This window comes from Xyrauchen texanus, chromosome 26 (genome assembly GCF_025860055.1).
Source record: "Xyrauchen texanus isolate HMW12.3.18 chromosome 26, RBS_HiC_50CHRs, whole genome shotgun sequence".
NCBI lineage: Eukaryota > Metazoa > Chordata > Actinopteri > Cypriniformes > Catostomidae > Xyrauchen > Xyrauchen texanus.
Genome location: NC_068301.1, coordinates 17,700,305 through 17,722,581, shown reverse-complemented (window position 1 = coordinate 17,722,581; position 22,277 = coordinate 17,700,305). Strand labels below are relative to the sequence as shown.

The 22,277-nt window shown below is 36.4% G+C and overlaps 2 protein-coding genes across 2 annotated transcripts in view; one reads left to right on the top strand and one right to left on the bottom strand.

Annotated features, from left to right (window-relative positions):
* The window catches only part of LOC127619534 (uncharacterized), a 202,635-nt gene that overhangs the window by 35,636 nt on the left and 144,722 nt on the right, over positions 1-22,277 (top strand). The gene's annotated exons all lie outside the window — the stretch shown is intronic.
* LOC127619533 (triple functional domain protein-like) overlaps positions 1-22,277 on the bottom strand; it is a 101,052-nt gene that overhangs the window by 11,766 nt on the left and 67,009 nt on the right. The window contains exons 29-47 of the mRNA XM_052092378.1: positions 21,502-21,613; positions 21,232-21,422; positions 21,031-21,132; positions 19,179-19,330; positions 18,904-19,003; positions 18,532-18,775; positions 15,858-16,153; positions 14,675-14,845; positions 9,177-9,272; positions 8,908-9,056; positions 8,750-8,816; positions 8,546-8,649; positions 8,337-8,406; positions 8,166-8,255; positions 7,984-8,076; positions 7,831-7,881; positions 7,678-7,755; positions 4,058-4,249; positions 3,774-3,954 (exon numbers count right to left, since the gene is read on the bottom strand). Of these exons, the coding sequence (XP_051948338.1) occupies positions 3,774-3,954; positions 4,058-4,249; positions 7,678-7,755; positions 7,831-7,881; positions 7,984-8,076; positions 8,166-8,255; positions 8,337-8,406; positions 8,546-8,649; positions 8,750-8,816; positions 8,908-9,056; positions 9,177-9,272; positions 14,675-14,845; positions 15,858-16,153; positions 18,532-18,775; positions 18,904-19,003; positions 19,179-19,330; positions 21,031-21,132; positions 21,232-21,422; positions 21,502-21,613 (2,539 nt within the window). The remainder of the gene's footprint in view (positions 1-3,773; positions 3,955-4,057; positions 4,250-7,677; positions 7,756-7,830; positions 7,882-7,983; positions 8,077-8,165; positions 8,256-8,336; positions 8,407-8,545; positions 8,650-8,749; positions 8,817-8,907; positions 9,057-9,176; positions 9,273-14,674; positions 14,846-15,857; positions 16,154-18,531; positions 18,776-18,903; positions 19,004-19,178; positions 19,331-21,030; positions 21,133-21,231; positions 21,423-21,501; positions 21,614-22,277) is intronic.

The following is a 22,277-nucleotide window of genomic DNA, read 5'->3' as shown; positions in this document are numbered from 1 at the left end:
TTTTTGCGAAAATAATTAAAAATCTAGTCGCCATTGGCGACAGTCGGGATATGTGCTTTCATATGTGTTTTCTTCAGATATCTTGTAAGTTAATGAATACATCTTTAGAGCGCCAGTGTGTCTCGCACCGCTTTTCACCCTTTCGGTTGATGACATGAGCTCACTGGGTGCATGCAACAACAAACACAGCATGAGCCATGAAGTCTGAATTTTGAACAAATTACTTCTTTAAAGCAGGCCTTTATAATAAATCACCTGACAAGAGCTCGTTTGAACTCAGGATCTCAGGTTAGCGGTTTTAATTCAAGTCACTTTCTCAGTGAATCAGCCATCAGTGAGTTCACAACTGGGAGTGCAGACATCTCAAAATAGTAGTGTATTTCGGGCATGTTTATAATTAAAAGTCCTGTGTTATGTACCAAATTCTTTTGTTTTCCTGGTTACTATGATCTGAGATTTCATTCTATTCTAGTCTTTGTGTCTGGGCCATCAGTAATAGTAAAGAAATAAAAGATTTTTATTTCATATATGTGTGTGCCAAGCAGCCAAATGTTTGGAATAATGTACATATTTTGCAGTTTCGGAAGGAAATTGGCATTTTAATTCACCAAAGTGGCATTCAACTGATCAAATTATAGTCAGGACATTACTATTTGAAAAAAGTCATTTTTGAGCCTCATTTCCAGCCGCAATCACTCCAACACCTTATCCTTGAGTAATCATGCTAAATTGTTAATTTGGTACAAGAAAATCACTTGCCATTATATCAAACACAGTTGAAAGCTATTTGGTTCATTAAATGAAGCTTAAGATTGTCTTTGTTTTTGAGTTTGACAATAATAAACAGACTGCAGTGTCTTAAGGTCAATATTAGTTCAAAAATGGCAAAAAAGTAGGGCTGTCCCTGATAGTCGGCCAAAGGTTAATCAATGAGAAGAGTCTTGGTCCACCAACAGGGGCAAAAATGTCATAAAAATGTTGGGGGGGACAATAAACATAACAATTCTCAAGAGCAATTTTTGAGGGGGACACCAAGGTTTTTTTTGTTGTTGCCCCGTTTGCATTTGTATTATTTTATTTCTTAAACAATTACTTTAAGAATATATCATTATATTATTTACAATAAACATATTTTAATGATATTTTAGGGGGGACAACCCTCAGATAGGGGGTTCCTGACACCCCACTTTTACTTTTATTTTTTTATTTATTTTAACAAAAATCTCAAATGAAACTAGAAAAAATTAAGTGCAATTAAAATGTGTGTTTTTCAACTATTTGAAATATGGTTTTACAACAGTTGTGATGGGCAATGTCTCTGGCAAAGAACTTACTTCATCTGTGCATTCTCTACTGGACGGGTATTTTGTTAGCTGGGAAAATACATCATGTGTGTGAATAAATTTGTTTTGTTCCCTCCTTCACAATAAATAAATATATATATATATATAGATATATCCAATTACATCGGCAACCCCCGGGATGAGGAATCAGTGAATATTCTTGCTTTAGTGATTTTGCAGTGAAAATGTAATTAATTTATTATAAAACAAAAACTTAAATCAAATACAATTTCTAAATTCAAATTGCACTCCAAACGAAATGAAAAGGCAAATAAAATAATGAAGTGATAAAAGATTTTTTAGATACACACACACACACACACACACACACACACACACACACACACACACACACACACACACACACACACACACACACACACACACACACACACACATACATACATACATACATACATATACACACACACACTGGCCGATCACTCTGACCATCATCGATCCCAGAGACCATTGTCTGTTGGCACAACCCTAATGTGCATTTCTCTCTATAAATTAACAAAATCTTAAGACAGTCTCCTTGCTGGTTTTTCCGACACATACAGGATCATGACAACTTTTGCCGGTGTTGGTGCTGCTCGCTTCATGCGTGCACTTGTAAAATGTATTTTAAAGACTCATTATTACGGTTTAGCATTTCTCTGTAATATAGAACAGTGTTAGCAATGTTACTTATAACATTCTTTTTCAGCCCTGGAACTCTGGATTTTCTGATGCCCCCAAAAATATATATATTTAAGTTATTAAAGAAATATCATAAACGTGCAACTAGTATACTAATGGCTTAAATGAAACTAGTCGACTAGGAAAATCTTTGGTCAGGAGCAGCCCTACAAAAAAAGAAAGCTTTCTCTAGAAACTTGTCTGTCAATCATTATTTTGAGGAATGAAGGCTTTACAATGCTTGTAATTGCCAAAATATTGAAGATTTCATACAAGTGTACACTACAGTCTTCAAAGACAAAGGACAACTGGCTTTAACAAGGACAGAAAGAGAAGTGGAATGTCAGATGTACAACTAAACAAGAGGATAAGTACATCAGAGTCTATAGTTTGAGAAATAGATGTCTCACATGTCCTCAGCTGACAGCTTCATTGAATTCTACCCGCTCAATACCAGTTTCATGTACAACAGTAAAGAGAAGACTCAGGGGTGCAGGTCTTATGGGAAGAATTGCAAAGAAAAGACACTTTTGAAACAGAAAAAAAAAGGTTAGAGTGGGCAAAGAAACACGGATAATTGGAAAAGAGTGTTATGATCTTAACCCCATTGAGCTTTTGTGGGATCAGCTAGACTGTAAGATGCGTGAGAAGAGCCCGACAAGACAGCCACATCTATGGCAAGTGCTACAGGAAGTGTGGGGTGAAATGTCACCTGAGAATCTGGACAAACTTACAGCTAGAATACCAAGTATCTGCAAAGCTGTGATTTTTTGATGAGAACACTTTGAAGTAGTTTAAGAATTTCTTTAGAAGTTCTAATTTTTTTCTCGAAAATTGTAATAGTACATTTTCACGTTATTAATGTCCTAACTATACATTGTGATCAGGTGTATGCCACTTTGGTGAATAAAAGTACCAATTTCTTTCTCTAAGAGCACAATCTGTATATTATTACTTTTTGCCACCATTGACTATACATAAGTATATGTATAATATATCAAATTAATTTAACATAAGCACTCCCATACACATAGTATGTATGTATGTATGTATATATATGTTTGCACCTTGTGTAATAGTAGTGTATGATTCCTTCAATGGTCCAAAGTATCAAAAGCTGGATCTCGCATCACAAATAAATAAATGATATATATATATATCATTTATTTATTTGTATTTGTGATGTGAGATCCAGCTTTTGATACTTTGGACCATTGAGGGAATCATACACAACTATTACACAAGGTGCAAACATTCACTGATACTCAAGCAGGCAACACACTACTATATGCATATTACACTATGTAAATAGCTGTTATGTAATTCTGAAGGGCAGTACAAAATAAAAAATACTAACTATCTTATCTATTATCTCTTAAATTTGTATACATTCTGAAAGGTAATTGAAAACTTAAGAGGCAAAAGCAGAATGCAAATTTGTGCACTCATATACTATATATATTGTGGCCTATTTACTGTATATTAAACACCAGATTAATGAGTTATCATCTGTCTTTTCTTTGGCTTTCTATCTTGTTTTTGAACAATAAACATCAAGCAATTCTGTGATATGGCAACTAAAACAGCCATTTGGCTCCTAAATGTTTCAGTTTAAGAGCCAATAGCTCCTTAGTCATTTTTTTTAGTCTGGAGCACTGTTCTGTAGAATGTGTTAATTTTTTAATATCTGGAAAGGTGCTATGTGCTATACAAAACACGCAGAATAAATGTTGTTCATAGTTGCCGTACCATTGAGGAAGTTGCGTTGACTCTCCAGGATCTGCGTGATCTGCAGGATCCAGACCTGTCGAACTCCAGGGTGGTTTGAGTGCAGGATAAAGGCCTCTGTGCTGCCGTTAGACATTCTGGAGGTAAGTGCGAACTTACAAGGGTCCCCATCTACAATATCCTCCAGCCCCAGACAGCTCATCTACATACAAGTATTTTTTATTAACTTTCTTTATCAAGTCAATTTATAAATTAATGTGACAAAGCTATATCCCAAAAACCTAGACCAATGTGTCTGTCTATACCTTAATGCTGTATTTGTACATGTAGCCAGGCATTGTGAAGCCTCTCTTTTTATCTAAAGGTTCACTGAAGATGACAATGTGCTCGAAGAGGAAGACTCTTCTCTCCTTCATTGTGTTCAGCAAACCTCCATCCGGTTCAGCCACCATGAAGGTGTCCTGCAGGAGGAGACGGCCCTGAGCGATGATCTTACCCTGAGAGAGACAGTGTCATTTAGATTAATGTGTCAAATAGGGTTGCATCGTAAAACTAAATCTTATACCAAAAAATAAATAAATAAAATAAAATATGAAAAAAAAAAAAAAACATTTTGATAAAAATATACATTTAAAATAATCAAAACCATTTAGATTAATCTTAGACATCTTGGCTGGATGGCCACTTCTAGGGAGAGTAGGCACAGTATTAAATCATCTCCATTTAGTCAATTTGTGGACAGATGAGCTTTGTAACCCTTTCCAGCTCTATGCAAAGCAACCATTCTTAACCTTAGGCCTTCTGAGATCTCTTTTTTGTGAGGAATCGTCTACGTCAGCAGGTGCTTCTTGTGAATAGCAATATCAAAATGCTTGAGTGCTTTTTATAAGTCAAAGTAACTCTAACCCACACCTCCAATCTCATTTCATTAATTGGATGCCAGTTTTGCCAACTCCTGACTCTACAGTTGAAGTCAGAAATGTATATACACCTTACCAAATACATTACCTGTCTTTTTCCTGTCGGTCAGTTAGAATCACTACTTTATTTTAAAGGATGTGAAATGTCAGAATAATAGTAGATATAATTATTTCAGCTTGTATTACTTTCATCACTTTCCCAGTGGGTCAGAATTTACACACACTTTTTTAAATATTTGGTAGCATTGCCTTTAAATCATTTGACTTGGGTCAAATGTTTTGGATTGCCTTCCACAAGCTTCTCACAATAAGTTGCAGGAATTTTGGCCCATTCCTCCAGACAGAACTGGTGTAACTGTGTCAGGTTTATAGGCCTCGCACATGCTTTTTCAGTTCTGCCCACAAATTTTGGATCGGATTGGGGTCAGGGCTTTGTGATGGCCACTCTAATACCTTGATATTGTTGTCCCCAAGCCATTTTGCTACAAATTCAGAGGTATGCTTGGGGTCATTGTCCATTTGGAAGACCCATTTACGACCAAGCTTTAACTTCCTGGCTGATGTCTTGAGATGTTACATCAATATATCCACATAATTTTCCTTCCTGTGCACCAGTCCTTCCTGCAGCAAAGCACCCTCACAACATGATGGTGCCACCCCATGCTTCACGGTTGGGATGGTGTTCTTCGGCTTGCAAGCCTCACCCTTTTTCCTCCATACATAACGATGGTCATGATGGTCAACAGTTCCATTTTTTTTCCATCAACCCAGAGGACATTTCTCCAAAAAGTAAGATCTTTGTCCCCATCTGCACTTGCAAACTGTAGTCTGGCTTTTTTATGGTGGTTTTGGAGCAGTGGCTACTTCCTTGCTGAGCAGCGTTTCAGGTTATGTCAATATAGGACTCGGTTTACTGTGGATATATATAATTGTCTACCAGTTTCCTCCAGTATCTTCACAAGGTCCTTTTGCACTTTTAGCATCAAACTACATTCATCTCTAGTAGACCAAATGCGTCTATTTCCTGTGTGCTATGATGGCTGTATGATCCCATGGTGTTTATACTTGCATACTATTGTTTGCATACAGATGAATGTGGTACCTTCAGGCATTTGGAAATTGCTCCCAAGTATGAACCAGACTTGTGGAAGTCCACAATTTTTTTTCCTGAGGTCTTGGCTGATTTGAATATCCCATGATGTCAAGCAAAGAGGCAATGAGTTTGAAGGTAGGCCTTAAAATACATCCACGGGTACATCTCCAATTGACTCCAATTAGCCAATCAGAAGCTAAATTATGGTTGACATCATTTTCTGGAAATTTCCAAGCTGCTTACAGGCACAGTTAACTTGGTGTATGTAAAATTCTGACCTACTGGAATTGTGATATGGTCAATTAAAAGTAAAACTATCTGTCTGTAAACAATTGTTGGAAAAATGACTTGTGTCATGCACAAATTAGATGTCCTAAACGCCTTGCCAAAACTATTGGTTGCTAATATGAAATCTGTGGAGTGGTTAAAAAATGTGTTTTAATTACTTAAATCTAAGTGTATGTAATCTTCTGACTTCAACAGAAATTAGCATTTGTTGACCTCATTAGCCTAGGGGTTTACATACTTTTTCCAACCTATGCTGTGAATGTTTGAAGCATGTATTCAATATGTTCAAGAACAATACAATGTGTTATTAGTTATAACAGATTGTGTTTAGTTCATTATTGTAACTTAGATGAAGATCAATCCAGATTTGAAGACAAATTTATATATAAATGCAGGTAATTCCAAGGGGTTCAAATACATTTTCTTGCCACTGTTCACATATATATATATATATATATATATAAATAAATAAATATATATATATAAATAATATATATATATATATATATATATATATATATATATATATATATATATATATATATATATATATATATATATATATTTTGTGTAATATGAGCCAGTTGGTAACAAAGTGAATCCGTTTTTGTTTACTTAAGCTAGGACATTGTTTTAAACAGCTTTAAATAAACAATTTCAGGATTAAGGCTCATCGCAGCTGAGAGACAATAACAGACTGTTTGATTACAGATCTCAAGGCGCTTAGAGTTTCCACATTGGATATACACGGTTTAAAATGGCGGAGGATGTCGCTGTTTCTATAGTGAATGACTCCTGCGCGGTTACCACGAAATAGGGAGAAATATCCCTGTTTGGATGCTATTTTTCCACTGAGAAAGCTGACCTTCAGACCTGACAGCATCTCTGTATGGGAGTGGCAACAGGTGATTGCACACGCTCAGTCACTGTCTCGGTCTCATACACACACGCTGTAATTTCCTACGGCCCTCGGCCTCGATGTAGGGCCATATCGCACTCTTGCTCGTGTGACATTACTTTAAAAAAAAATATAATAATAATAATATATATAATGATACAATATTTTTTACACCCTCTATATATATATAAAAAAAAATTTTAAAAAAATTTATATATATATATATATATATATATATATATATAGAGAGAGAGAGAGAGAGAGAGAGAGAGAGAGAGAGATAAAAAAATATTGTATCGCATTGTATCATAAGATACAACGCACACTATACAATACCACATGTATTGTATGATACATAAACAAGCACATTTTAGTTTAATTAAAACCAATCAGTGCAATATTGAGAGCTGTGGAACAGTCTCCTCCCCGGAGAGGCAGTGCTGAGCGCTCACAGAAAAACCAAGCAACACACTTGTACCTAAGTGAGAAGATCAATGCCAGATTGTACTGTAGCGGTACAGCTTGTCGAATTTGCCAAACAACGGTGTAATGTCCTGGTGCTACAGTACATCAAACATGTAGTTTTATTTATGAAATGAAATGCAGTGCTTACAAAAACAAATAAAAATACAGATCAAATAAGTTATTTACAAGAATGTACATCAGTAAGTAGTTATATTGCCCACCACAATTATCTATTGACATAAAGGTAACAAAGTATCTTACATCAAATCCCTGGAGTCGCCCAACATTCATCATGTCGTTGCATCTTTTTGGTACAATGCACATGACCTCGACTGCTTTCTACAACACAATAACATCACAGTATGAACACATATTCCCAAACAAAAAATAAATAAATCCAATAAAACATCTAACCTCCAATTCTAGTGATTCAAGTCCAGCTTTCTTTGAGAATTTTAGAAAATCCTAGAACCAAAGAAAAATAAATATTGTCAGAACCATGTCCAAACTAACAGCTCTAATGGTCAGTGTGAAAGGGTGAGAATGTACTTGACAGGATTGACAAACCTTCAACAGCAGCTGGTACTTCATGATTCTCTGCACAGGTTTAATGAGGAGATCCGTGATCTGAAGCCTGTGACCCAGACGCTGCTTCAGATCCTGCAAGAACATAAGGAAATGTGTAAATGTATAACAGGCTAAATGCATAGTGCAACATTAAAATCAGATGCAAGGCTTCAGTTACACACCTCAAAATAAGTGTTAAAGTAATCTGAGACAATAAATTCAGATTTGGGTTTGTTTTGGCAGTAAACAATGTACATGTGCAGCCTCCGTTCCTGTAAGAAAACAAAATATTAGATTATAGAAGATGAGCAAGTTTCTGTCAATTTGTATTTATAAGTTGGGGGGGGACATACATGTTTGACGAAGAGAGGGCCTAGTCGGTCAGGGTCTTCAAGGCACTTCTCAAGCTCACCCAGAAAGAAACTTAACCATCAGAGATTATAGTTAGTACTAATGGAAAATTGTATTTATTCATTATTGGCCAATGTCTAGTACAGCCAATATGTCTGGTTATGATGAAACAAAAACCAAAAAAAACACACGCCACATTGTGAATACATACTCTTTGTGCCAGTCATATATCTGCTGGATGTTGCCAAATACAATCTTATCTTTGCCTTTCATATCATCTGGGACTCCATCTTCCCTCATCCTGGTCATGTAGCCCTGCCGGACACACACCCAGCATCACATCAGAGACAGGATGGACTTCAGAGATATAATCACTCTCTGTATCACTGCATCCAGTTAGCAGAAATTCACTCACCTCAACAACCAAACTAAGATCCCTCACATAGTCCCGCTCTGTCTCAACCAGATCCAGCAGCACATAACTAAATACAGAGAAAGAGAACAGGTGTTACCGAGACTGACTGTGAATGAAACAATAAGGAGGATGAAGCAGCATTAGCACTAGTGACATACTGGCGTCTCTTGAGGGAGCTGGTCCTGCGTTCCTCCATTTCATCAATCGGGGAAGAGGAGGAGAGAAGGGAGTTATCAGAGGGGTTGAAAGAGGGGCTGCTGCTGTCCCCCTGCTCCACAGACAGAGAGCTGGGCCTGTCCTCCAAAGCCTGTGTGGACATGAGACGCTGACAAATACCCACAAAGTACTCAAATTCTGCTTTACGTGCCCTACACAGATGTTTAGAGTAGGTTCAGATCCACACATACAGTATGTGAATAATTCTTACCATCTTGCTTTTGACCAGCTCTTCAATGGCACTGACTAGCTCTGCAGCGCTGGGGGTTTCAGAACTGGAGGGACGGACAGAGAGACGGGAAGAGGTCTGCAGAAATAAAGACAGTGAAAGAAGGAAAAAAGCAAGACTGAATGACACAGGACAAATTAACCATATGGAGCTAAACTGTAATCAGGATTCATTCAGGCATGTATTCATGTCCTAGCTTATCTTCATTCTCTTTGCTCAAGGACGTTTATAACATTTTCAGCTTATAATAAACTGCATTATCTTGATGGCATCCATTACGAACACTAATATTATCATGTGTCTGGCATCACACCATTGTGAATAATTGCAAAATCTGCACTCGCAAGCAGTCTCTGGTTCATATACTGTACACATTTGTTAAGCAAGGAAAAATGTAAAGCCAATCTGTTTTATTTTGCAATACAGACATGCTGATTGTACCTTATGCTGCTTATAACAAGGATACTTACCGAATACTGTATATAAATAAATACAAGGATTTAAAATGCTGATCTGAGTTGAGTTTGTGTATAATCTATTATTCTAACAATTCGTCAAAATCTGCGATTCAGCCTCTGACAACATTTAAAAGAAATCAGTCAGTTTTATTAAGTATCTCGGAATCCATATCTCATCAAATCTCAACTAACTTTTCAAGCTCAACTTTGCTCATGACAAAGAAGGAATAAGCTTCCCATCTCCATAATGGGCAGAATATCTGCAGTTAAAATGAATATCTTATCTAAAATGAATTATGTATTTTCATTGATGCCAGCTCATCCACCTCCAGGCTGGCTCTCCTCTCTTAATTCCATAATGAATCAATTTGAATGGAAAGGGAAGAACCTTAGAATCAAAACAACTACTTAACCGAACCCAAATCTTAATGAGGGCTCAATGCACTGCATTTTAACTATTATTTCTTAGCCATTCAATTACAGTATGTCAAACACTGGTCCGGTGATACAAGACATAATACAATCAATAATCCAAGAAATACCACTAAGAAATATCCTTTTTCTTGACAAATCCATTAAGAAACATAGTTGCATTACATTTCTTACCATTAACACAACACTAGTAACCTGGTGGAAAGTTAACAATCTCTTCCATTATAATTCCTCACAGTCACTTTTGACAACATTATGGACTAACAATAGGTTAACCATCAAAAAACGTTTCTCTTGCCGAAACTGAAAGAAAGAGGAATATCCGACCTGGGTGACATCTTGAGAATGACCTGATCATGATTTTCGAACAATTAAAAAGACAAATACAGTGTCCCAGATTACTGTCGCTACCAGTACATACTGTTCAAGGAAGCCATAAAATAAAATGTAAACACCAGCACTTTTATGAGCCACATCTCACCACTCAATGAAAAAAAAACCCTTCTACATTCACTAAATTAACATCACAAGTATACAACAAAATAAGGGTTTCACAATAAAACACTTGAATGTGACTGAAATACTTAGTAGTTTAATTCAGGAAGCATGGTAACATCATTTCACGATCGGAGCGGATTACTATCACACTGCAGCTGAAGAATAGAGTTAAACAAACAGCTGCAGCATTCCTGTTCATTACTGCAAGGTAATCACACACACACACACACACACACACACACACACACACACACACACACACACACACACACACACACACAGTCTCTCTCTCTCTCTCTCTCTCTCTCTCTCTCTCTCTCTCCCTCTCTTTCTCTCTCATAAACACACATCCTTGTTCCTCCAAAAACATGTTAAAAACAGCCCAAGCTGTCCTTTCTAGTTCTAAAATGGGGTTTTTGAATTAGTAATGGAGGCTTGGGCAGATCCTTCAAACCAGCAATGTCAGATCCTGTGGCGTAAGAAAGTAGTTCCACACCCAAGAGCATTTTTTTTCAGACATTCCTTAGTTTTCCCTACTTACATATTTACTTGTTTGCTAAACTGTTGTATAAAAGCAATATCAGACTCACAATTGTGCTGCATTGTCCATCTATCAGCACGGCTGTGATTACCTGCAGCCAAATGATCAGCTGTGCTGAGAGCTGGACAAATAGCACTCACAACACGCGATTGCGGCTTTGTGTCTGGTCAACATTCCTATCGTGGTGAGATTTTGGAAACTATGTTGGGTTGGTCCATTTAGTAAAACTCTTATTTAAACACCATGCCATTAACCTCACAAACTTTGGCAAATCTAGCACAATTTTTTCCTCATAAGTACATATTTACAGCATGCTATCTTCTAAATTATTGTTGAAAAGCCTACGAATCAATGATATAAAACGGCCAATTGTACACTATGCATGTCAAACTACGGAAAGCCAAAAGGGCCAATATAGTGTTTTTTTACTCACGTTTTAAAGTTCATACTGTTAAAAGTACACAATTTCTAAGCTTCGAGAGTATCTGGAACTGAGACAAAAGTTATTTAGTTTCAGTAATATCTAAAATTTTGCTAATATATATATATATATATATATATATATATATATATATATATATATATATATATAACGCCTCACAGACTTTTATTGTAAAGTGCATTATATTCTGATACTTCAAAGGATGGCCCCATACGTATCCACAGAGATCTGGGCTAAGCACTGAATACCTAGAACCGCCCCTGAGCACGGGTATGGTTTTTCAGTCATTAAACACAAATATTGACTGCTCAATGCAGCGACTGATCAATCAGAATCAAACATTCCAACGAGAAGTCTTAAAAAACAAAAACAAAGGATAAATATTCACCTAAAAAATTTAAACTCTGTCACTACTTTTATGACACCTTTTGCTCCTCCTTTAAGCTTTAAAGGTCCACTCAGTAATTTTTTTAATATGACGTCTTGGAATTACACTGACACCTAGCGGTGTGGATGAGGCATCATTCAAAACAATAGTTTTCATTTACCAATATCACTGTAGAAATTCATTATTGAAAGTCAGCCATGATTAATTTAATCCATGAGTGAAAGTCTCCAATAACATTCATTTAATTTTATAATGAGAATAAGTAGTATCCAGCTGGTCATGTGCTTCTAACATGGCAGCCCCATGAGGGGACCCTCTCCATGTTGATTAAAACAGCTTTTATAAGGTTACTAATATGACTGGAGTCTTTATCTCATGCGAGTGCTCATGATTATATCTATATACAGTATTTTAAACTTACAATTAATTTCTTCACTTTTTTAAGAGAGGAAAAAATTACTGAGTGCACCTTTTAAAGAGTCAATATTAAATGCCATTCTATTTAAATCAGTGAACAAATCATCCTTCAAAATTTATCCTTTTTGTGATCTACAGAAGAAAGTCATAAGGGCTTGAAACAACATATGAGTAAATTACATAATTTTCATTTTTGGGTGAACTATCCCTTTAAATCTCACTTAACCATAATGTCCTCTTTTTGGCATTATGAACCACAGACTTCAGGTTGACAATAGTTTGATGCTCGACACACTGCAGCTGAGATTTGAAAAACCTGAGTGTTTTTTTTTACTTTAGGCTCTTTCAAAACTGGCAATCAGATAAGTTCAAATAGAAATAGAGGGAAATCCAGCAGAAAGTCTCACCCTTGACTGTGCCTTCCAGACTTTCCAATTTGTGTCTGGGAGTGGCCTCAGGTCTGCTTAGCTTTTACAGGCCAATCAGACAGCAGAGTGGATAATGAGAGGATAAGCACAGAGGGGAGGGAGGAGGGGTGTGAATGAGTGGGGTTTGGACAGTTGGTTAAAGGGGTAAAGATTGAGGGTGGTTTCTGAGATTCAGAGTCATTGTAAGGCACATGACCCTCTTTCAACCCGAACACTGGTCCCTGATGTTGATGTTTAAATGCACCGTCCGCACATTTCCCCTCCTTACATCACATGTGTTCTGCGAAACTCTGAAGCTGCATTTCGACATTTGAGGAACCCAATTCGATCAAAAAACCAACACATTAGAAGGACGCAGATTGAATGACAATCAATTAAAGGTAGAAAATATATATGTGGGACTAAATCATAAATATAAAACTTTAAAAGTAAAAAAGTAAGAGAAAGAAAAGAAAAAAAGGATGAATAAGGGCATTTTGAGCTTCTAAGTTTAAATCAGAAAGATTTAAACAATAGAAAGAGGAAATCTTGTCTAGATGAAAGTGGAAAAAACTAAATCAAACCAAAAAGAGGGACCTGCTTTAAGAGAGCACTACTTTAAACAGGAAGTCTACAGAGATTATCGGGAAGTGGTCGGCTTCTAAATCTCTACTGACAAAAGTAAGACAGCAAACCAAAGCAGAAAGAAAGGGGGTCTCAGGACTTTTGGTAAGCCTGTTGTTATGGGAAAAGAAAGCAATGAGAAATAATATGAAAGGAGGGAGACCAGAAAGGGAGGATTCAGATGGAGAGATATGGAAACTGAGATAAAACAAAGACAGGACACAAATCAACGTAGTGCTATGGCAAACAATACAGCCGAAACAAAACAAAAGAGGAAAAAATAAAATAAATTAGTGTCACAAGATCTTGAGCAAGGACTGGAGCATTTCATAATATTGTGACAGTTATATAAAAGACAGGAACAATTGTTTTACAGGTTGAATAATCTACCTATTTTGGCGCTGAGCATTTACTATTATTAATTACAATTATTAAGTACTAGTTTGTCTCTCTAGACATCAAGTTAAAAAAAATTAAATATGATGAGAAACAGATTTACAAATGTATGCATTGTAATCATTAGCACATCAAATGAAATAGTCTATTTAGCTGGAAATATAAAACCAGTTGTTAATATTAAAGGAATAGTACACCCAAAAATGAAAATGGTCTCAATTTACACACCCTCATGTGTATGACTTTCTTCTGCTGAACACAAACAAAGATTTTTAGAAGAATATTTGAGCTCTGTTGGTCCTTACAATGCAAGTGAATGTGACCAGACCTTTCAAGCTCCAAAAATCACATAAACGCCACATAAAATAAATCATATGACACCAGTGGTCAATCCATATCTTCAAAACAGATACAATATTTGTGGGTGAGAAATAGATCAATATTTATCACATCCCTTTTGAAGATATGGATTTAACCACTGGTGATTTATGGATAACTTCTATGTGGCATTTATGTGATTTTTGGAACTCAAAAGGTTTGGTCACATTCACTTGCTTTGTAAGGCCCAACAGAGCTGAAATATTCTCCTAAAAATCCTTATTTGTATTCAGCATAAGAAAGAAAGTCATACACATCTGGGATGGAATGAGGGTGAGTAAATGATGAGACAATTTTCATTTTTGGGTGAATGATTCCTTTAAAAGGTTTGGCATAGTTTGAGGTTCTCTAACCAGGTTGAAGTTTTAAGGTCACTTTGGACAGGTAGCACTGAAGAAAAAAAAAAAAACCTTACTGCCTAGAGAATCTCACTCACACCAACCGTCCCTCCTTCATCCTCAGCCCCACACAGGCTCTGGTCTGCCATGGGTCAGCTCACCTTGTCATCCTGTGCGTCATGCTGGAGGAGGCTGTGCTGCTGAATGGCCATGGGTGGAGGAAGAGGTACAGTGTCTGCACCTTCCTCTCCCTCTTCCTCTCCACAGCTTTGCATGCCTGATGATGATGACTTTGAGAGGGTGCCACTGCTCAGGCCCTCATTACGCACTCTCTGTGAATTTGGGGGGTAGGGAAAAATGAGAAAAAAAATGAACATATACAGAACTGCTCAAGTGTAAAAAAACTATTTATCATTAACAATAACAAAAATAAACGTCAACATGCAAGCGGCAGTGCACCCTCCTTTCTGCTGGCATGAATGCATTTGTGTTGAAATGGATTAATCTACAATTGACAGACTTAATCGATGAATTATTAATGATAAATAATCAATCATTGATTATTAATTAACATCTCCAGTGTAAACTGATTCAGTAAGAACAGCTTTGGAAAAAGTAAGAAAAAAACAACAGAAGTCCAGGAACACAAAACTAGCAGTACTAAGCTATAAAGCGATAATGGTGGAGTCACCCTAACAACTGCCACTTTCATGCAGGAAACCTTTTAAATTGGTGCAAAAGTGTGAATTGTACTTTTCCAGTAAAGTACTGCATCTGTTATTCACATCAGTAATGCTTTCTGTGCTTTTCGTATTGCTAACATTCACATACCAAAACGGAGTACATACAGTACAAAAAAAAAAAAAAAACTCTGATGTAATTTACCAGAAAGGACCTAAGTAAAAATATAGTAAGCTACTTCTAGTAAAACATTGAAGCCATTATTTGGAACTGAATAATCACATGTAATGATGCAATGTTGTTTATGTTTGCTACATTTTCAAGCATGTTAAATGAAGATTATATATTATTTCTGCCTCTGACTGTGAGGAGGCATCATCTCATCAAAACTTTGTGATTGGCACAAATTCTTTGACAGCAGACTTCTTACATCAAAATGTTCAATTTAACTATATAAATATACACTCAAATATTAATGTTATGGCTTTGTTCAGAAATGTTCTGAATATTTCTGCCAATGTTGCAGCTCCTTAATTGTCTGCATTGTGCCACATGGTCCTGTTCACATATGACCTCTAAATGGAAAATTGCTAAATTAAAAAACATCTATTGATAATTGGTATGCAAGAGGGGTAGAAGACAAAACAGGACCTCTGCACAAACCTCCTCAAGAGTCTCATCTTGTGGTGTGGCAGCGCTGTCATCAGAGTCTTTCTGCGAGCCTGCGTCGCCGCTCTTCCTGACATCGCGGCTTTTCTTGTGCTTGTGAGCCAGTTTTTTCACATGGCTGTCAGCTTTACCACTGCTGAGTCTCCTCACAGGGCTGGTCAGCCATTTCCTTAATGTGTTGCCAGGCCGCTTGGGCCCAGGGGAACTCTGAGAGCACATCACATGACCTGGCTGCAGGGTGGCAGAGGAGCCTGGCATAATGGCATCATTACTGCACACTGAGAGAGCATCTGGAAAAAGAAATCATGATTTTTAGGGAAAAGAGAAAATCGTGATTTTTATTTGTTACAGTTATGAAGACACCTTTTGTGAATAAACAACAATAGACCTTTTTCCACAGACTGTGATGATGCCTTAGTTGTTTAGCAGCATAAATCTCAGAAAACAAATTATATTATACATTTTTAAAATATGGAGTGTAAATTTAAAACATTATGCTTATTATTATATTACCCTCGAATTAGTTTTAAAAAACAATGCCCACAGGTGTGAGGGGGTTTCACTTACAGCTGCTGAGACAGTGACAATAAATTTGGCATCTTCTCCCATCTGACTTGCATAATTCTCAGCTCTCTATGTTTTCCTCTTCTGGAAAGTCATTCAAACGTAATAGTGTTTTTTTTCTTTTGGTCTTGGAGCAAATGGGTAAGTTAAAATAATATTTGCTGCAATCTCCCATTCACCGCTATCGAGGTTTACCCTGCAAACGTTTTCTTCCACGTTCCGAAACCTGGAGTGTAGGTGAATAGTGACGCAAACTCGACTAATGAGATTGTGATTCTGCTTTAATATTTTCAGTGGCAATACTTCAAAAATGAAGACGCAATTTCTGTTTTGGTATGCTAACAGTAAAGTTACATTTCTAAATTAATCCCATTTAAAGGGATAGTTCACCCAAAAATATAAATTCTCTAATAATTTAATCACCCTCGTGCCATGCCAGATGTGTATGACTTTGTTCTGCTGGAAAAAAAAAAAAAAGACGATTTTTAGAAGAACATTTCAGCTCTGTAGGTCCAAACAATTCAAGTGAACGGGTACCAACATTTTGATGGTCCAAAAAAGACCAAAATGATAAGAGCAGCATAAAAGTATCCATAGGTCTCCAGAGTTTAAATCCAGAAGTGATATGACAGGTGTAGGTGAGAAACAGATCAATATTTAAGTCCTTTTTCTTTGTTTGATTTTTGCTATAAATTTCCACTTTGTCTTCCATATTCTTCTTCTTATATTTTTGACGATTTGCATTCTTCATGTATATCACAACCTACTGGGCAAGGAGGAGAATTTATAGTAAAAAAGACTGATACAATACTGATCTGTTTCTCACACACACTTTACGCATCACTTCTGAAGACATGTATTAAACCAGTGGAGATTTATGGATTACTTTTATGCTGCCTTATGTCCTTTTGTAGTTTCAAAATGTTGGTACCCATTCACTTGCATGGCATGAACCTACAGAGCTGAGATATTCTTCTAAAAATCTTTGTTTGTATTCAGCAGAATAAAGTCATACACATCTGGGATGGCATGAGGGCGAGTAAATGGGTCGGAGAGAATTAAAATTTTTGGGTGATCTATCCCTTTAAAGCATCAGCACCATAGCTATCAAATCAAATTGGCCACTGCAAGTTGAAAATAATATAACTTTTAAAAATGGGTCTTAAGACACTGTTATTTCTGTTGCGCTACATCAAACTATTTATAAACGCAATAACACGTTCAGTGTGAACAGCCCTTAAGAAACATGTCGGATCAGACACAGCCTTAACCCTTTAAGGTACTACTCAACCATTTGGTAGACCACACTTTAAGTCACTATATTTAATTGAAAAATGCATCAAGCTTAACTCAACCTGAATGAGCCATCTCTACAGTTTGGTGTAGTTGTGCAATGCTAAAAAAATCCACTAGATGACACTGTGTCTATGAGCAGCAAGCCTTTTCAGTGTTCCTTCAAACAGCACATGACGCGGCGAAAATATACGCATCATTTGATGACGCATATCGGCGGGACTTTTAAAGGTAAGACTATTTTGTTGACATATTATCGTTTCGGAGGAGTTGTTAAACAGAATTATGTAACTTAATTAAACAAAAATAAGTCTTATAAGGGTCAAATAATTTTTTCAAAACATGCTCAACCAAACGGTTGAGTTGTCATTTTATGGTAGAGAAGTTAGCTAATGTTGGTAAAATTAGCTAATGTTGGTAAAATTAGCTATTTACAATGAACAAAAGGGTTAATGTTGTTAAAATGATTAATTTAATATTATTCAATTACATATTTGTTGAAAAATATTTGATCAATATAATTTTTTCACCATTTCTGTACTGTATATGGTAAATATCAAGAATAAATTTGAAGAATTAATACCAATTCTGGTGTTACTATTAATTTCATAATTTAAAATTGACTCTGTTTGTGTATTACTATATGACTAGCATTGTAAGAGTACATGGTTTGTAATACAAATTGCATAATTAAACAGGTTTTCTAAAGACAGACTAGTCTTTCAGACAACCCACTGACTAGTCGATTTAAATATGTAGTTTTGTATATCCTTAGATAACATTTTGAGCTGTGTTTCGAATTTTTGCCCACCTTTGTGGTTAAAGATGCCCTCCATCTCCATGCTACTCCGAGAGTGGGCAATACAGAGCATGGCACAGGGCACAAGGCCCTCCAGGGCAGGGGAACGATCTGTGGTTCGTACAAGGCACCAATCAGGCTTATCGTGGAGCCTCTCCAGTACCTCCACTGTCTGGCCCCTACGCACAGTCAGCTCATTACTGTTACCGGCCAGGAAATCATGGATCACCACTGTCAGCTCACAGCCACCAGACAACTACAAAAATTAAAAATAATTCAAATATTTAAAACACAATTTCACAATGTAGGAAAAGAAAAAAAGTTGTGAGATTTCAGAAACTCCTGATAGGTCTGAGTGCCATTTGCAGAAAATTAGGTTTCCACCTTGTCACTGTCCAGTGTGTTCTGAGAGGTCCGTGATGCCAGTGAAATCGTGTCTGGTTGGCTGCTGCCGTCACCCTGACTGTCCAGATCCTCTCCATCTCTGCACACATAAACACACATATAGGAAATGACCAGCTTGTCTTTAACAGCAAGCCCAGGAGCTTTACGGTGTTATATATACAGTCTCAATAAAAGACTGCAAATTAAAACTTAAGTAGAGGATTAAAATGAGGGAAAGTAGAAATGAAAGGTAAGAGCAGAGATATTTAACTTGCCTTGGGGTGTATCTGCGACCCTTGTGTTTGGATGTGGAGTGTTTGGGGATGTGGATAGGCTCTTTCAGCGCCCCCTTAAGGTGCACGGTACGTTCTTGGATCACTTCGCGAATGTGCTTTATCCAGTCCTGTTTGTTCTCAATACTAGAGGCCTGTGTGTATATGTGTGAAAATAGTAAGGACAGATAAATAAATCATGTTGACAGAGAACACTCATTTATTTACTTTTCTATGGTGAACTAAGGGTGAGTTAACTGTCAGTGTGTGGCCATACTCACCATAGATCCATGTTTGCATCCCTGACTTAGCTTCATTCGAAATATAGAAATATAAAAATATACAAGATTTTACTGCTTTATAAAGTGCCATATATCAAACTGCATGAGATGGTGGCCGGCATTTGGACAACATTAATAATTTCTGTGCCAATTTAGAGCCAATTTCTGTTGTTAAAGGGATAGTTCAAAAATAAAAATTCTCTCTTCATTTACTCACTTTTGTGCCATCTCAGATGTATGACTTTCTTCTGTTGAACTGTTTAAAATAATATATTGGTGCTTAAGGTCCATACAAGTAAATGGTGACCAGAATTTTAAGCTTCAAAAATCATATAAAGGCTTCATAAATGTACATGACTCCAGTGGATAAATCCATATCTTCAGAGCTAAATAATAGATATGAAAGTGAAAGTGGAGATTTCTGGTAAAAAAGGACTAAATATTGACAGTTTCTCACCCACACCTATTATTTAGCCTATGAAGACATGGATTTAACCAAAAGAGTCATATGCATTACTTTTATGCAGCTTTTATGTGCTTTTTATGCCTTGACATTTCTGGTCACCATTCACTTGCATTGTATGGACTTACAGAGCTAAAATATCTTTTTCAGATTTCAAATCTTTGTTTGTGTTTAGCAGAAGAAAGTAAGTCATGCACATCTGAGATGGCCTGAAAGAGAATTTTCATTTTTGGGTGAACTATCCCTTTAAAAGGTGAGGTATGGGTTCTTCTGCACTAGTTAAAACTGCCATTTACAGTTTATCAAAAGTGACGAACTGCACACAGTATACTGTAATTGATTAAGTAATTAAAACCTAAAATTACACAACTATCATAATTAACTATTAAAAACTCAATATACATAACATAATATACATAATATATATTACATTTCTAATACAAAACTGATAATTTTTTTTTATAATAATATAGTTTGGCTCTTATCACATTAACCACATATAAACTGACAGTAAACGATGGATTTTATGACAATAAACACTTCAATGAAAAAAGTTGAAACAAAGTTGCCTTACAGTTTCAAAGCAACATGCAGTCCATTAACAATTACTGTGAGACAGAAGCGAATTTCAATACAGAGTAGAGATTAATAGTATTGTTGTTTCCTTGCTCTTTACCAACATGCAGTCAGAGCCAGAGAAAAGAGAAGTCCGTTTTTTCCCTCTATAATTAAAACCATGCTATTTTAAGGTTAAACATAAAAATGTTCTGTATTCTAAATTAAAATTAACATTTTTTAAATAAACAAATACGAGGGAATTCCTAATATATATTGAAAACAACAGCTTATAATGCTCAAGTGTGAGCATGCTATTTCACTAAAACTCATTCAAATTTCAAGATACAAACACTAGTGCTACTGCTTCCACACTTCAGATGCAGATTTGATTTAAAATTATGACCCCTTACATTGAGTTTTAAGTGCAAAAGATACAACCTCCACAAAGAAAAGCAACGTGGAAAGCCGGAGCAATCACAATGCCATGCTTGTAAACAGAGCATGAAAAGAGTGAGAGAGATGGAGAGAAAGAAAAAGGCAAAGAGAAATATACCTTGAGGACAATCTTGTTATCTGAAGTTGGAGTCCGTCCGACCCAGAGAGCAAATTTGCATGGATCACCTTCCACGTGTTCAGTAACACCCAGTTCAGAGGTCTACATTGAGGAAGAACGTAGCATTTATAACAAACACATCCATTATATAAACGATATAAAGATGTTGTTAAACTTAATTTAGGAATAGATGCTGCTTACAAAAAGCTTGCTCTTGTAGAGGTACTTGCTCCTGCCATTGGAGTCTTTAACTTCCTTGCTAAAGAGGAGGGACATCTCGAAGAGGAAAAGGTGACGCTCCCGTCCCTTACGGATCAAGGTCTTGGGATCCCACACCTGGAAGGCCTCCTGCAGGATCAGCTCTCCCTGGGACTCTATGTTCTCATCAAACCCTGATAGTATTCAGTGTGGTTAGAGATTTTTTCATCCTGCGCTGTATGTCTGTTTATGTGCTTGAGTGTGTCCACTCACCCTCCAGCATGCTCAAGTGCATGGCATCATTGGCTCTCTTGGGAACACTGAGCATGACCTCCAGACCATCTTTGATTTCACCTTTTCCTTCCTCACAACATGTCAGGAGCTCCTGCAAGCACAGATACCTCATGTTACCATCAAAATCTACTCTTTTTACCACCAAAGCCTTCAATCAAACCAGATGGCATTAAAGCAAAGGTAAAACATGGAACACAAAAGGAGAAATATTAAAGAATGTACTAGCCGCTCTTCTCCATATAATGAAAGTGAATTGGGATCCCTATTCAATTTTGGTTTGCTCCTCACACAAAACTAATCACATGGCTTAAGACGACCAGGAATACAGTGAACACATCGTATGGACCATTATGATACATTTAACATCCTGAGACCCGAGCTTGACTGCTGTGTGCATTTTCCATTTCCTCTTTTGATTTGTAACTAGAAGCACCTTATAAACATGTAAAAAAAGTATAATAAATAAATAAATAATAATAAAAATTGTTTTCCTAAAAATGTATGGCAACATATGTGGACAGCGGGACTACGTTATGAGATATTAAATAAAATATAGAAAGACATATTTTAATCATATTGTTTATTATGTTTTCAGGAGTGTTGGTTATTCATGTTTTTGAAACATCACATCAGAAATTAACATAATTAATCCTAATACAAGTAATGGCCTGCATCATCAAATCACTGGTAACCATGTTAAAATAAAATTATACATGAAACTGAACTTTTGATAAGCATTTTGGATTGAATGCACT